At 50.1% G+C, this 14,671-nt stretch overlaps 1 protein-coding gene across 1 annotated transcript; it reads left to right on the forward strand.

Moving 5' to 3' along the window:
• The first annotated feature begins 718 nt into the window (after positions 1-718).
• On the forward strand, positions 719-9,324 carry MUL1 (mitochondrial E3 ubiquitin protein ligase 1). The gene is made up of 4 exons (XM_080922005.1): positions 719-913; positions 4,506-4,593; positions 5,108-5,228; positions 5,811-9,324. The coding sequence occupies exons 1-4, from the start codon at positions 794-796 to the stop codon at positions 6,538-6,540; spliced, it is 1,059 nt and encodes a 352-aa protein (XP_080778131.1). The 5' UTR covers positions 719-793; the 3' UTR covers positions 6,541-9,324.
• The last annotated feature ends 5,347 nt before the right edge of the window (positions 9,325-14,671 follow it).

The raw sequence follows: 14,671 nt of genomic DNA on the forward strand, positions 1-14,671 counted from the left end.
AACGTAACCACAGTACATGACATATAATAGTCACTCAGTAAAAACAGTTGCAGTTATTATTAAGTAAACAGTATGATGTTTTTGGGTGGCGGAGGTAGATTAAGAGCTATCTTAGTGATTCAGCTGGTATAGAGGTTGAGGACTTTGAAGCTGGATTAATGACTCCCCAGCTCTCCTCAGCCCTGAGCATGTTCCCCATCCCCTCTGGCCGCAGTTTCTTCATTTTTAAAATCCAGGCTTCAAGGTTTGTAGCTTAAAGAGCAACATTTTTTTCAGCGCTTGACACACATTTTACTCAGCTCCCCATCTGATGGCGACGACATCAAAGAATCCAGCAAGGGCTAGAGAAATGCTCAGTGGGTAAAGGCACTTGCGACTATAGCTAAGAACTTGAGTTCCGTCGCAAGGACCCATAAAATAGGAGAGAACGGGACTCTCACATAGAGTCCCGTCCTCTATATGTGCACCAAGACACGCTCTTATAGGATAAATATCATTTAACAATAACAGAACAAGAAAGTCTAGAAACTCGGAAGGAGCTCTCCCACGTGACCACAGCCTGAGCGAGGAACGTTCACAGTCCTCCTGGGATCCCACCGGTTTCCCATGAGGCCGCAGTAACGCCGCAACCACCTAGGCAACGTCTTCCGGTCCCCTCTGCCCCATTCCTGGTCTCTACTTCCTGTATTTACGTCATCGACGGGCGCCGGGCCTACGGCTTCCAGGAAGGGCCTTGCGGCTGCGTAGGGGGTCGCGGGTGATTTGGAAGCAGGTGGCGCGTCTCCGGGTCGCCATGGAGAGCGGGTCGCGGCCGTCGCTCGGCCAGGTTATTTTGCTGGGCACCAGCTCGATGGTCACCGCCATACTGTACTCCATATACCGGCAGAAGGCCCAGGTCGCCCAGGAACTCAAGGTCAGAGCGGGGTGCCGCGGGCTGCTTGCGTCGGGGCGCACCGGGTTGCCACCGGGCCCCAGACGACGCGCAGCCAGAGGGGATCCGGGCCACCTGCTGCGTCGAGGCTGCCTCGCCTCTTGGCTCCGGTGCCCCCCGAGTTACCCTTAGTGTCTTGGACGTCACCGCAGTGCTTTAAAATTATTTCTCGAAAAACGGCTGTGCACTAGGTAGTGAGAAAGACAGGTCATCGTCCTGGTGGTAATTCCATTCTAGGATAACGGGGACGTCTACACGTAATCGGACCGTGTGACGGGCGAGAATCTGGTTGGAGTAGGGCATAGACAAGGAAGGGATAGGGAAACGGAGAGTTCCGTATCTTTTGCTATAGTAAAAGACTAAGACAGAAAGCAACTTCGGAGAGGGAGAAGGTTTACTTCGTTTTCTGTTTCAGGTTAATTTTCAGTTTCAGGTTACCATCTATCATCCCGGAGAAGTCCAAGCAGGAACTTGAGGGAGCCCTCAAATCACGTCTGAGTCGGGAGAAACGAATGCTTGCTTGGCATGCTTAGCGCTCAGTTTGATTGCTCTACTGTTATTACAGTCGAGAGCCCAGACCTAGGGAATGCTGTTACAACACAACCGGCAGATTTCCCCACTTCAGTTAGAGCTGTCATGACAGTGTCCTTAACAGCTGTGCATACACAGGCTGACCCAATATAGACAGTTCCTTATTGAGACACTCTTTCCAACTGATTCTAGATTGTGGACTGGGGCGTCGCCATTTTAAACAAAGTGATATTTGGGGTGGAGGATGTGGTAACAACTCGGAGAACAGCAAACTTAGAGGCTCCTGGTTTCTACAATCATTTCTTTGTATATTATATTTACCTTAAAACTACATTTTAACTTGAGGGCTGCACTTAGCAGCTCACACCGCACATTTGCATCTCGGTTTTTGTCAGCTCAGTACTGACAGTGGGTATTCCCTGAAGATCGAAAACCCGGACGTTTGACATTGAAAGAAAATGTCACACGGCTAATGTTAGCTGTCAACTAAGCAGGATCTGAAATCAAGTCTCTGGGTGCCTGTTAGAGCTTGTCTCCATTAGGTTAATTTTGATGGCAAGATTGGCCCTGAAAATGGGCAGTGCCGTTCTCTGGGCTCCGGTCATTGACTGGAAAATGAGTGAGCAGAAGGCAGATCGCCATGGCTTCATTCCCTGATTAAGGATATCATGTGACCTGCTCTAAGACCCCTTACCTTGCCTTTCTTACTTAGTCAGGGTTACTCTCGATGTGATGGGACACTGTGACGAGATGAGCCTGGGGAGGGAAGCGTTTATTTAGCTTATTCTTCCAAATCCCCGCTGAGGGAAGTCAGAAGGAACTCAAACAGGGCAGGGTCCTGGAGTCAGTAGTTGATGCAGAGGCCATGGAGGAATGCTGCATACTCCTTTGCTCCTCATAGGTTGCTCAGCCTGTTTTCTTACAGAATGGGAGGGAATCACTAGCCCATGGCTAGAGCCACCCACAATGGGCTGGGGCTCTCCCTCCTCAATCTCTAGTTAAGCTGGGTAATCTTAGGGAGGAATTTTTTTCTCAACTGAGATTTCCTCCTTTCAGATAACTCCAGCTTGTGTCAAGTTGATTTAAAACTAGCTACTTACCCAGATTGATTGAGTGAATCTTTGAACAGTGAAAAACCCCAAATAAACCCTTTCTCCCTTAAGTTGTTTTCCTCTCAGTATTTTATCATGGTGAAAGGCATTGAAACTAAGCCAGCATGAAACTTAAGTGTAGGTCTTTGGGTTCAAAGGTAATATAACAGGCCAGGCAGGAGCGAAGATTTCTGTTGTGTCCTTCCCATTATCAGACTATTGAAACAGTGGACCCCAAGAAATTGAAATTTTCCCTAGGAAGTTTCTGCTTCTGGGAGAAGAAGAAGGAAAAGCCATGGACCTAGGGGTAGCCTGAGGGAGAACTTGTCAAGATGACTTTTGTACGAAGGACTGGGGCAGTGGTGCTGGGCGGGACCATATCTTAACCTGACTGCTCAGCAGTGGCATTTAAGCCTTGCTTCCTGCAGGAGAGATGGCTCAGTTTAAGAGTACTGTTTTTTTTAGAAACTGTTAAGATTATCTGCACCCACATGACTACTCACAAATCATTCGTGAGTCCAGTCCCAGGGGATCTTTTGGCCTCTGTTGGTATCAGGCATGTATGTGGTACACAGACACAATGCAGGCAAAAGCACCCTGATAGTAAAAAGTAATAAAGTAAAAATTTGAAAAGCCCTTACTTTTGTGTTAGGACCCAAAGATAAAGTCGGGGTAGAGCCACTGGATATTTTTGCCCTCGTTTGCTTTTCATTATTAATTTAGCATTTTTAGTTGGCCTATTGAGGATCAGTGGCTGAGTCTGGCTGTGGATACGATGACACCGCTCTGGCCGTAACCCCGGCAACGCTACACTGTTTTCTCCTTTCTTAGTTCACTACTGTTGCTTTGTGGCACCGTCAAGCTGACCCAGAGAAGTGAACTTTGACAGGGCTGGAGAGTCGTCCTCATGTCTTGATTCCTAACTCAGCATTTGACAAGCAGCAGATCCTCAGTACATGTTGCGGTTTTATCTTGGCTGGGATTTTACAATCCATCAGCTAAGGATTTGTTTTGGCATTTATTTGGAAGGTGGACTCTGGAACTCAAGTCTTATCTCCAGGTTGATTTCAGTAAGGGCTCAGACCCAAAACCATGGAGTTCCTGCACTGAAAAGGTTGGGATCAGAAGTTCCCAGTGCTAACGAGGCAGACGCAGGTGGATCTCTGAGTTCAAGGGCAGGGCAGCCTGGTCTACTTGGTAAGGGCCACTTAGTGAGATCTTATCTCAAAAACAAAAACAAAAACACCCAGAATAAATAACAAGTTGAAGGACACCCTCAGATGCACGCTGTTCTGGGCCAGCCTGTGGTATTTGAGACTTAGTTCCTAAAAGGATGAAATAAACCCTTTCTGGAAGAAGCTATGGGAGCCCTGATGTTAGATTTTCACCTGTTGGTCAGGCTATGGAACTTACAGAACTGAGTTTATACTTTCAGTGTTTTTCTTGGTGACAAGAATGCTTGATTATTACATGGCTTTCATGTGTCAGCTCTAGACTGTGTTTTCCCATATCTCAGAGTTCATTCTTTCCACCTAAAGAATTCCGTGAGATCGTCTTCTCCCTCCCTTTACAGCTTTGGAAGCAGACTCAGATGAGTAAACTTGTTCAAAATCATCAAGGATACGCTGCAGATTGAGCTAGCCCGGGTCTCTGCTGAGGTTCCTTCTGCAGTGTGCTGTGGCCAGCACCTTTTTTATTCAAATGTAAAAGTATTCACATGAAAGGAGTGTTCTGTTGAATTGGAAAGCAGATGGTAACATCTCCAGTCTTGGGGAAGAGGAGCTCAGAGCACCTGGCCTACTCAGTGTTCAATCTCAGGGCCAGGCTTCAGAACCCGAGCCTCCAGATATCCCTCCTGTCTGGTCTCATCTCTTTCCTCACCACACCCTAAGTCTGATAGAGCATGTCAGCATTCAGTGGCCGATTTACTATCTGTTGGTTTTTGCACTTAGGGAGCTAAGAAGATTCATTTGGGTGAAGATTTAAAGGGTATTCTTTCAGAAGCGCCGGGAAAGTGTGTGCCATATGCTGTCATTGAAGGTGCGTTTGCTTATTTACTGCCTCACTCCAGTAGCCCATAAGGACCATCTTGGCTGACAAAAACGCCCTCCCTTTTTACACGTTTTTGTTTATTTTATCTTGTGTGGGGGAGGGCAGGGTAAAGGTGCCACTCCACACTGGTGACGGTCAGAGGACAACTTGGGGAAGTTGGCTCTCTTTCTACCTTGTAGGTTTCCCAGAGTTCAGGTTGCAGGCTTAGTAGCATTTAACCTGCCGTCCCTTATAAGAGCTTTTTAATGGTGTTGGGACAAGGTGACCAAACCATTGTGGATCTCTGATTTTTTAGAGACTCTGTGTGGTATAAGGTTGTTAAGAACAGAGAGATGCGACTCCTGAGGTACTTCCGTCAGGCACTTTGCAGTGTGCTCTCTAGACGTGCCTTACAGTGACACGGATGCTGTTGCGTGGATTAATTAGTGAAGCTCAACAAGTGGGAGAACTTATGAGAGGCCAGCGCGTCCTTCAGACATTACCATGATTGCTTTCTCCCCAGGAGCTGTGCGGTCTGTTAAAGAAACGCTCAACAGCCAGTTTGTGGAAAACTGCAAGGGGGTGATCCAGCGGCTGACACTTCAGGAGCATAAGATGGTGTGGAACCGAACAACCCACCTGTGGTGCGTGTCCTCTGGGCCTGGGCTTGCTGAGTCTAGAGCTTCCTGGGAATGGAGCTGCCTCTCCACCCCCAGTACTGCTGTGTGCACTGTGCACTTCCCTTAGAGCCCAGGACGCATCCAGTGCAACGCAGGCTCCTAGGCCCGCTTCCTGATTACAGAACCTGGTTTTTAGAAGGGACCTGGAATCTGTTGATTCTTAGCACAGTGAAGTTGTAGAACCACTCACTCATAGCCCAGTCACAAGTGGATTTGTTTAAATAATTGTGTGCCAGCACATGAAGTGAGCCATTTTTCCATCTGCTCCTGGCAGGTTTTTGTCTCAGGCACTTCTGTGACCAGGGTGTAGACACTAAAGGTGACCTCTATTGCTCTCCTGTATCCACTGAGACCTGTGCATTTAAAGTGGCCCCTCCTTGCTGTGGTCTTAATGCTGTAGGGCTCATCGATTTGGAGGCTGGCCTCTATTAGGATGGTGGCATCCATCCTGTGGATCCTGATGTGAATTCACTTGTTGGTAACCCTATGTGTGGGAGTGGGGTGCTTGTTCCTCTTGTGTTCATCTTGGGTCCTTGCATTTTTTAGGAATGACTATTCCAAAATCATTCACCAGAGGACTAACACTGTGCCCTTTGACCTTGTGCCCCATGAGGACGGTGTGGCTGTGGCCGTGCGAGTGCTCAAGCCCCTGGACTCTGTAGATCTGGGCCTAGAGACTGTGTATGAGAAGTTCCACCCCTCTGTACAATCCTTCACCGATGCCATTGGCCACTACATCAGTGGCGAGCGGCCCAAAGGCATCCAGGAGACAGAGGAGATGCTGAAGGTTGGAGCCACCCTCACGGGGATTGGTGAACTGGTCCTGGACAACAACTCTGTCCGCCTGCAGCCCCCCAAGCAAGGCATGCAATACTATCTGAGCAGCCAGGACTTCGACAGCCTGCTGCACAGGCAGGAGTCTAGTGTCCGGCTCTGGAAGGTTCTGGTTCTGGTGTTTGGCTTTGCCACCTGTGCTACCCTCTTCTTCATCCTGAGGAAGCAGTACCTTCAGCGGCAGGAGCGCCTGCGCCAGCAGCAGCTCGAGGAAGAGTTCCTTGAACATGAGGCCCACCTACTGAGCCAAGCCTCACCTGAGGCCAGGGAGAGTCTGAAGAGCGCCTGCGTTGTGTGTCTGAGCAGCTTCAAGTCCTGTGTCTTCCTCGAGTGTGGGCACGTGTGTTCCTGCCGCCAATGTTACCTTGCCTTGCCAGAGCCCAAGAGGTGCCCGATCTGTCGGCGGGAGATCACCAGGGTGATACCCCTGTATAACAGCTAGGGGGTCTTGTGGTCACACTGCAAGTGTCCCTCCTCTTATTAGGGTCTGTCTTGAGGCCTTTTGTGAGGTGGCTGTACCTTCATGCATGATGGAGGGGACAACGGCGAGCCTCATGTCTCCAACAGCTGGTGTTGCTCTTCAACTTGGATGGGTCCCTTTCCAGTTCCCAGACACCTGGTGGGGGCTGTGGTGAGGCCCCTTCTCAGGAGCCAGATCCGTGTGTATGACTGAATAAGACCAGCTCATTGACCAGGCTCCACACCAGTCTTATTGCTCCCTGCGTGGGGTGGGGGGTGTTGGGAGGGGTGAGTTGGTTAGCCTGGGAGGAAGGCCGAGCTCTGAGGGCTTTACATAATGGCCTCTTAGGATACTGTCCAAACTCCTCTTCTTCCTTCTGCTCAGAGGAAGGAATTTCTTAAGACTGGTCAGGTGAGTAGGCCGCTGTGTCTCTCTTCCTTGCTTACTGAGTAATGTTTGCACTTGTGTGAAGCCAACAGGAAGTGAGGTCCACCATCCGCTTGGTCCATCTGGGTGGGACACAGGTCAGCAGGAGGACAGGAGGGTTTTCTAGGTGTTTGTAGGTTGGCAGGCAGCCTGGGTGTTTTCCTTTGACACAGGGAAAGCACCAGAGCTGAGGATGTGGAGCTACTACAGCCTGGCTTCCCCAGGCCGCTCCGGTCCATAGAGAGGCCTCACTAAAGGAGTGAAGGCTGCTGCTGTCCTGGCCTCTGGCCTTTGTAGCTTCTCTGCCTGCTTTTGCCAAAGGAAGGTAGCCGGTTGGCACCCACACAGTGAGCCTGTCGAGTCTACCTCACTGTCCTCAGCAGCCCCCTCTCCCTTCCCCACTTCCCGACTTGCGAGAAATTAGAGACTGTCGGGTGGACAGTGATCCAAACAGCTCTTCTCTTCCTTGAACATTCTCCCAGTTTCCTGTGTGAGGGGAAGGGCTTCTTCCCGGCACTGACAGGAGCACATGCCGTGTCTGCGTAAGCAACACCGATTACACAGATGTGTACTGAAGTTTAGTGGCTGAGGCTTCCCTGTGATGGAGTTGAAGCTACAACACAGGATGAAGATGGATCTTAGAGACCTCTGTTTTCCTCTTGCGCTCCCCAAGATGGGGTCCAGTTCATAGTTGTTGAAGCCCCCTTGCTCACCAGGCCCATAGTGGGATTGTAGAGAGAGCCCTGAGGACTTCCCTAGATTGCTGGCGTGGTGTGCCACTTGGCCGTGCTGACGTAGTTGCCTGACAAAATGTGTCTTGCTTGGAACACTGGACAAACTGAGGTGGTGCAAGGCACTGAGGGACAGCAAGGTGACATTAGTATTCACTGCTGTATGCCCGATACTGTTCCAGCTCCTGTCATTAGTTAGGCTTGGTGGCAAGCCAGTCTTGTGAGTTTAAGGCTAGCTCAGCCTACTTAGTTACATCCTATCTCTGAACAGCTGGGGCTGGAGTGATGGCAAGGAGCACTTGTTCCTGCAGAGGACCAGCCCTCTGCCTGAGTGATCACAGCCATCTAGCTCTGGTTCCTGAGAATCCCACACCCTCTTATGAGGGTACTAGACTGCACACTGTGCAGACATACATGCAGGTAAAACGTGTGCACACAAAACTAAAAACCTGAAAAAGAAAAACAACCCTGCATTTGCAAAGAGAGTCACCACAGTATGTAGGCTGTAGCAATGTGTGTGAGCCAGAAGAGGTGAAGTTCAGGAGGGTTGAAGCTCACTGGCAAGTTACAGCCACCACCCAAACTCCAAGTAAACAGCCTCAAGAGCAGAATGAAACCTTGCCCAGTAAACTCCAAGCAGTTCAGCGGCAACACAGTCTGTAGAGGAAGATGACCATGCCAGAGGGACAGAGAATCTAATAGAGTCCAGTGAGGTGTGACTGGACAGGGTCGGGGAACCACTCAAAAACTCTTCCCCCTTCCCTGACCTTTCTGCAAGGGCCCAGTGGGATTTAGTGATGGTTTTGGAGCCCACCTACACCAGAACCAAGAACAAATTTCATCAAAGGGATTAGGAGAAAGGGCTTGTCTGTCCCACCCATGGGTCCCTACAGGTGCCTCCCATCATGGGAGACAGGAGCAGAAGTCTCCCAGCCATTGGAAGTGGGCATGTTGCTGGCGCCAGGATTTGGGCTCAAGGTCCCTGCTTAAACCTAGCATATCTGACCCTGCCACTGACTTTTGCTATAACACCTGCCATCTGTGGCAGCTCCTTTCTTCCTGCTTTACAAGTCTCACCTCCAGGAGGGACTAGGACTAGGTTGAAGGGTGCTCAGGGAAGTGGAGGTAGGAAGGGAGCTGTCAGTGTCCTGTCATTCTCCTCAGTCCCTTAATCCCTGGCAGACAGGGCTAGGTGGGAGTCCTCTTGAATGACTGCTGCTGGCTTGGAATACTTGTGCAGGCACCATACGTGCTTTAGCCCCCCCACAGTCAGTATTGATACGCCTAGTCCATTTCCAGTGCTTGAACTCAGCCTAACTATAAAGCCTGTGCTGGAAGCCCTTGAGACCTGGGAATCCAGTAAGAGAAGTTGTCTACGGGCATTCCTGCCCTGTGTCCACGGTCCTGGCTTCCAGGACCTTCCTGGAGACTGATCTATGACTGCCTCAGCCCTTATGAACAATGGCTTAGAGTCTGCTTAGGTTCCCCACGCATCTTCCTGTGCACACGAAGTCATCTCTGGATATTCCAACACAAGGCAGGTCCCAGGTGCCTGGGTGAGAGGGTGCCTGCTGTTTGGGGAATAGGAAAATAAATGTGTACAATCTCAGTTCGGTTTCTTCCATGAATACCCTTGATTGTGGCCGGATAAATTTGCAGGCACAGAACCCATGGAGTAAGAGAGCTAGCTCTCTGTCATCCTAAACATTTTTACCAGCCAATCAGCACTCCCCCTCCCCAGCAGATCCTGGTGGTGGATGGGCTGGAAGGTGGTCTTCAGAATCCCAATTCATTCAAAATTCTAGTGGAACATCTAAAAAGCAAAAACACAAAAAAGTAGGCCAAACTCAGATGCCCTTCAGAAGCTTGGTCCAAAGTCATGGAAAGGCCATTTGGGCTGTGGCCCTGATGCTGAGGAATTCTGCAGGGCAGGAAGGCGGGCTTATGAAGCTCAGTGCCACCGAAGGGCATTTGTCTAGCCATCAAACGTTGTATATTTTGTGCCTGCAGATGTGAAATGAGTGGCTCCCAGCTCTGTCCATAAAGGAGAGAGTCTCACTGCAAGCTAGTGCTTGTCAAGGAGTGACCTGGAAGGGACAGGAGACACAGTTCTTCGGTTCATTGGCAACCACAGAAGGACATTTTTCTCAGTCTGTTTTCTGTTCCTATAGCAGGAAATTGGAGGCTGGGTAATTCATGAAGAACAGAGGTGGACTTCTAGTAATTCTAGAGATTGGGGGACCCAGGAGCATGCACATCTGAGGGTCTTTATCCTGCGAGCACCCCATGCTCAGGGGGAGAGATCCAATCATTTGAATAGCCAGCTTAACCCCTACTACACACACACAATGGCCTTACTAAATTTATGGCCTCGATTTTTTACCATTGCTACCTCTTCATCCTGTGACCATGGCACTAAAATATCAATGTGGGTTTGGGAGAGAACATTTAAGCTATGGTGGGGGGGGGGGGGCTGAAGAGATGGCTCAGAGACTGGTTTTGCAGAGGACTCACATTCAATTCCTAGGACCCACAGCCATCTCTAACTTCAGTTTCCGGGGGGAGCTGATGTCCTCTCTGCCTCTCTTAACAGTACCAACATTTTTCAAAAGTCTAAGGTCAAAGTCTCTTGTAAGACTCGAGACAAACTCTGCAAGTGTGGGCCCTATAAAATAACTGTTCCGAATTTCTGATGTGTGATGGTGACACGGCATCAGTGTGGGAGGGAATGGAGGCACAACAAGGAAAGACAATACCAAAGCCTGCAGGACAGACAGGTGGACAGACAGGCGCCCAGCCCTGGAGCCCAGGTCAAGCATCTGCAACTGATGGCATCATCAAAGGGCACGAGCAGCTGTCTGTCCAGCTCTGCCACTGGCAGCATGCAGCCTTTCTGTTTGGCCCATGGTCCTGGCATCTCCGACATCCTGGGGCCTCCTCTGCTGCTAGATTTTACCTTGATGCTGTCACACCGATGGCTCCTAAGTGCCCCCCACACCGGCTGGATTCACTTGTTTTCTGGAACCTTGCTGCAAGCCACCATGGCCCTGTAACTCCTCTCTTGCATGTTTGCATACAGCATCACATTGACAACCCTATGAAGTTTTGCTGCCTGCTGGAGATGCACTTCTGACTTCTCGTGCCCCAGCTGCACTGGCCTCTCTCTGCAGCTGACCCAGGGAAAAACTCCCCACAGGCAGCTGTGGGCTAAGACACCCCTTCAGTTGCATTTTCACAGTTGGAGCCTTTGATGGGTAGACTCTTGTGTACAGGGCTCTTTCCCGACCATCCCAGGGCAGAGTGTGGGGATTCTCTTCGGCGGTGCTAATCTTGAGTTGCTTGCTTTCTCTGCAAACTCGCTCGATTGAACATTTCCCTTACCGGTCTGTTCCCTCCCACTGCGGATCTGACAGCAGTGAGAGTAACCGTGGCGCAGACTGAGTACGACCATCGAGAAACTTTCTCCACCAAACAAATCAGCCCATTACCCTTCATGTGATCTTCACCCGGGTTCTCAAGGCATGGTCAGAACAAGCCGGGATGTGACCTCATGAGCTGAGTCTTTCTTGGTTGTCTTTTGTCTCTCCAAATCCTGCTCTTCCATTGCCATGGCCCCTCCGGCTCCTTTTCCAGTATTCTAGGGCGTTTCTATCCTGTTGGCCCAGGCTCTTCCACATTCCTTCTGCAAACCAGTCCAGTGGCCTGTGGACCACATGGCCTGGCCTCTCACGGCAATGGCCCCTGCTCCTGGTATAGAGATCTAGTATCAGTTACTCTTCTTTTCTTCTTTTTTAGATATATTTATTTTATATATGTGAGAACACTGTGTCTTTAAACTCATCAGAAGAGGGCATCAGATCCCATTACAGATGGTTGTGAGCCACCATGTGGTTGCTGGGAACTGAACTCAGAACCTATGGAAGAGCAGTCAGTGCTCTTAACCACTGAGCCATCCCTCCAGCCCCAGTTACTTCTCTTATTGCTGTAACCAAATACCCGACTGAAGCAGTCTAAAGGAGAATTTATTTTGGCTTACAGTTTAAGGGAAAACAGTCCATCAGGGTGGGGCAGGCATGATGGTGAGCATCTTTACATCTGTGCAGATCACAGAGCAGGGACACATGAGAGCTCTGCTCACTTTCTCCCTTTTCCCTCTTTATTCTAAGAGCCCAGCCCGTGGGATAGTGACAGCAACAATCAGGAAGGTCACAGACATAGCACAGCAGTAGATCACCTAGGTCAGTGGTTACGGATGGCGACCCCATTGGGGGTTGAGTGACCCTTTCATAGGGGTCGCCTAAGGCCATCAGAAAACACAGTTGTTTACATTATGATTCATAATAGTAATAAATAACATTCATTGCAGTTATGAAGTAGCGATGAAAATAATTTTATAGTTGGGGGTCACCGCAATGAGGCACTACATTAAAGGGTGGCAGCATTCAGAAGGCTGAGGACCACTGCTCTAGGTGACAAAGATCATCAACCTCACACCTGTCTGTGAACTGAAGGAGGATCCCAAAGAAAGGGAGAGCAGGGGGCTGCCTGGAGGAGCTGGCTCTGGACCACAGATAAGGACCGCAACTTGGTTACTAAGTGATGGGAGAGGGGCTCTTTTAGGGCCTCTGGGCCAAGGGAGGTGACTCATATAGGAGGGACATCTTGTGATGTGACTTGCCCAGAAAGTTGAAGATTCCACATAAAAACACCAGGGCACCATTATCAGACAATGGTCACTAAACTGGCCCAAACAGAGAGCTCAAAGATTCACTGACTGGTTTTCTCTGGTCCTGAATTTACTTAAAAAAAAAAAAAAAAAAAAAAAAAAACAGAAAGAAAGAAAGAAAGAAAGAAAGAAAGAAAGAAAGAAAGAAAAGACAGGGTCTTACTATATAGCCCAGAATGGTCTTGAACTCAGAGCCTTCCTGCCTTAGCCTCCGGAATGGTGATTTCAGTCATGCCTCGCTGCTGCGTGAAATCTGTCCAGTGGTGGAACCCTTCTGACCTTCAGTTCTAAGTAGAAAAGGAATGGTTTGGATTAGAATGCTCCAAAGCTCCATCCAGCTCGGGCATTTTGTGTGTCCAGAAGATGGAGAGTGGGAGAGGCCCTTGGGGGTCCTCCTGTGGGCTGGGCATCTGGGACCCGAGTGGCTTCCTTTTGGCCTAGCTGTGCCACAGCCTCGGGATGGTGTTTGTGGAAAGCCGGGGAGGGGGCACAGCACATTTCCTCTCTAATTAGACAGAGTTAACTTACCCGTTTTGAATGAGATACGTTTCCACGCGTGATGTCCCTAGTTGCTCCCCAAAGCGCTCATTAGTCACTTCCCTGCAGCTGCCTTATTGTTTTCCAGATGCCAGCCGGGGGACTTGGCATTTCCCTTCCCTGATTGGAGTGGGCAAGGCTGAGCTGGGAACATAGGCAGGCATCACAGGGAGGGGCTTTGCAACTTTTGCTCTTCCTCTTCACGCCCCCCAGGACCACTGTGACCTCATATTAGGGGCCTCAAAGCAGATACCGATACTTGTGGGTTGAGATTGGCGAGTGGTGGCCACAGAAAAGCTCAACCCATGTTTATGAGGCCCTTAGTGTGCCTGGCACCCGAGTGCCCGAGGGTACAAGTGAGCGCATGTTCCTGCTCTTCACAGCCTTCCCTCAGCCAAGTGCCCCTTAGGAGGGCGCTTCAGGCAGGCTTGCGATGTTTCTCCCTCTCTGCTAACCTTCCTCAGCTCTCCCATAGCGCAGCATCTGATATGACCACCAGAGGGTGCTGTGCGCCCACAGTTGAGGACTTCCGGGGAACTTGGCCGAGAAACAGGTTATGACCAGAGAGAGGCCTGTGCAATTTTCTTGACAGTTTTCTCAAAACCTGGGAATCGGCCGCGGAAGTCCAAGAGAAGAATCTAGGGAGGACCCCGGGCTGCCAATCCCAGGACCACCTTGGCACACCCTGGTAAAGATGATACAGAAATTCTGTAGTTTCCACCTTCTTTGCCCAATTCATCAGGACACTGGCTGAAAGTGTGAGACTCTGGAAAGTCTGGGAGTTGGGGGAAGGGGTCCTCACATTACTCCCTCTGGTTTCCCAGGCACTCACATCTTTAAATGCACTAGCTATCTTTCCCTTACTCAACTAGAAATGCATAATGCATCAGATGTCTTAAAATATGCACATGACTTCACGAAGAGGAGGGATTCTGGGGGAAAAAAACCTTATGACACAGATTTTAGCTTTTGATTTTTCTCTGGGAGAAATTTTACTTCTCCCTAGCCTGGCTTTTTGCCAGCTCTCATTCCCTCTCTCCTGTCCTTCCCTGATCCCTACCTCCTTTTTTCCCCTGGAGCTGCCTGTCTCCTTTTCTCCTTTTTCTCCTATGCCCGGGTGCTTCTCATTATGACCCTTCCCATCCTAACTGATGGTTGGACTGGTCTTCTTCCCTGATGTCCGTGAATCTTCCTCATTGACAGTGTTCCCATATGCCCCGCCCCCTGGACCAAATGGCTTTCTGCACTCAACCATATCCCTGCCCGGCTGCCAGGCAGGTCCTCCCTAATCCTGCACGGGCTGCCCTTCAGTCACCAGCTCTTGCTGTTGCCTGAGAATTTCTGTCCACCTCTGCAGCCCCGGGGGGGAGGGAGACAGAGGGCGGAGGGCCCCACTACATGGAACTGGGGGGGAGACAGAGGGCCGAGGGCCTCACTGCATGGAACTGGGGGGGGGGGACAGAGGCACTGCATGGAACTGTTCCCCCCCCTTGCTTTAAGGTGCAGACACCATCTGTACCTTGCTTTTGCCTCACTCTCATGTTATGGCTGAGAAGACTTCTGGCTCCTAGAGGGCAGTGCTGTCTCCAGGTTACACAGGGAGATGGGGGAGGGGAGGAAGGGTATGGAGCTAGGACCAGTCTCCTGCTTTGCCCCCAACACTAACTCGTGCTTGGAAAGTCTCTCCACAGTA

Source organism: Micromys minutus (genome assembly GCF_963924665.1).
Source record: "Micromys minutus genome assembly, chromosome: 9".
Taxonomy (NCBI): Eukaryota; Metazoa; Chordata; class Mammalia; order Rodentia; family Muridae; genus Micromys; species Micromys minutus.

Excerpts from the sequence above, each read along its gene's own strand:
- MUL1 (XM_080922005.1), top strand. The coding sequence starts at position 794 with ATGGAGAGCGGGTCGCGGCCGTCGCTCGGCCAGGTTATTTTGCTGGGC. Across the intron at positions 914-4,505 it reads AGGTCGCCCAGGAACTCAAG|GGAGCTAAGAAGATTCATTT; the intron begins GTCAGAGCGGGG and ends TTTTGCACTTAG. Across the intron at positions 5,229-5,810 it reads AACCGAACAACCCACCTGTG|GAATGACTATTCCAAAATCA; the intron begins GTGCGTGTCCTC and ends TGCATTTTTTAG.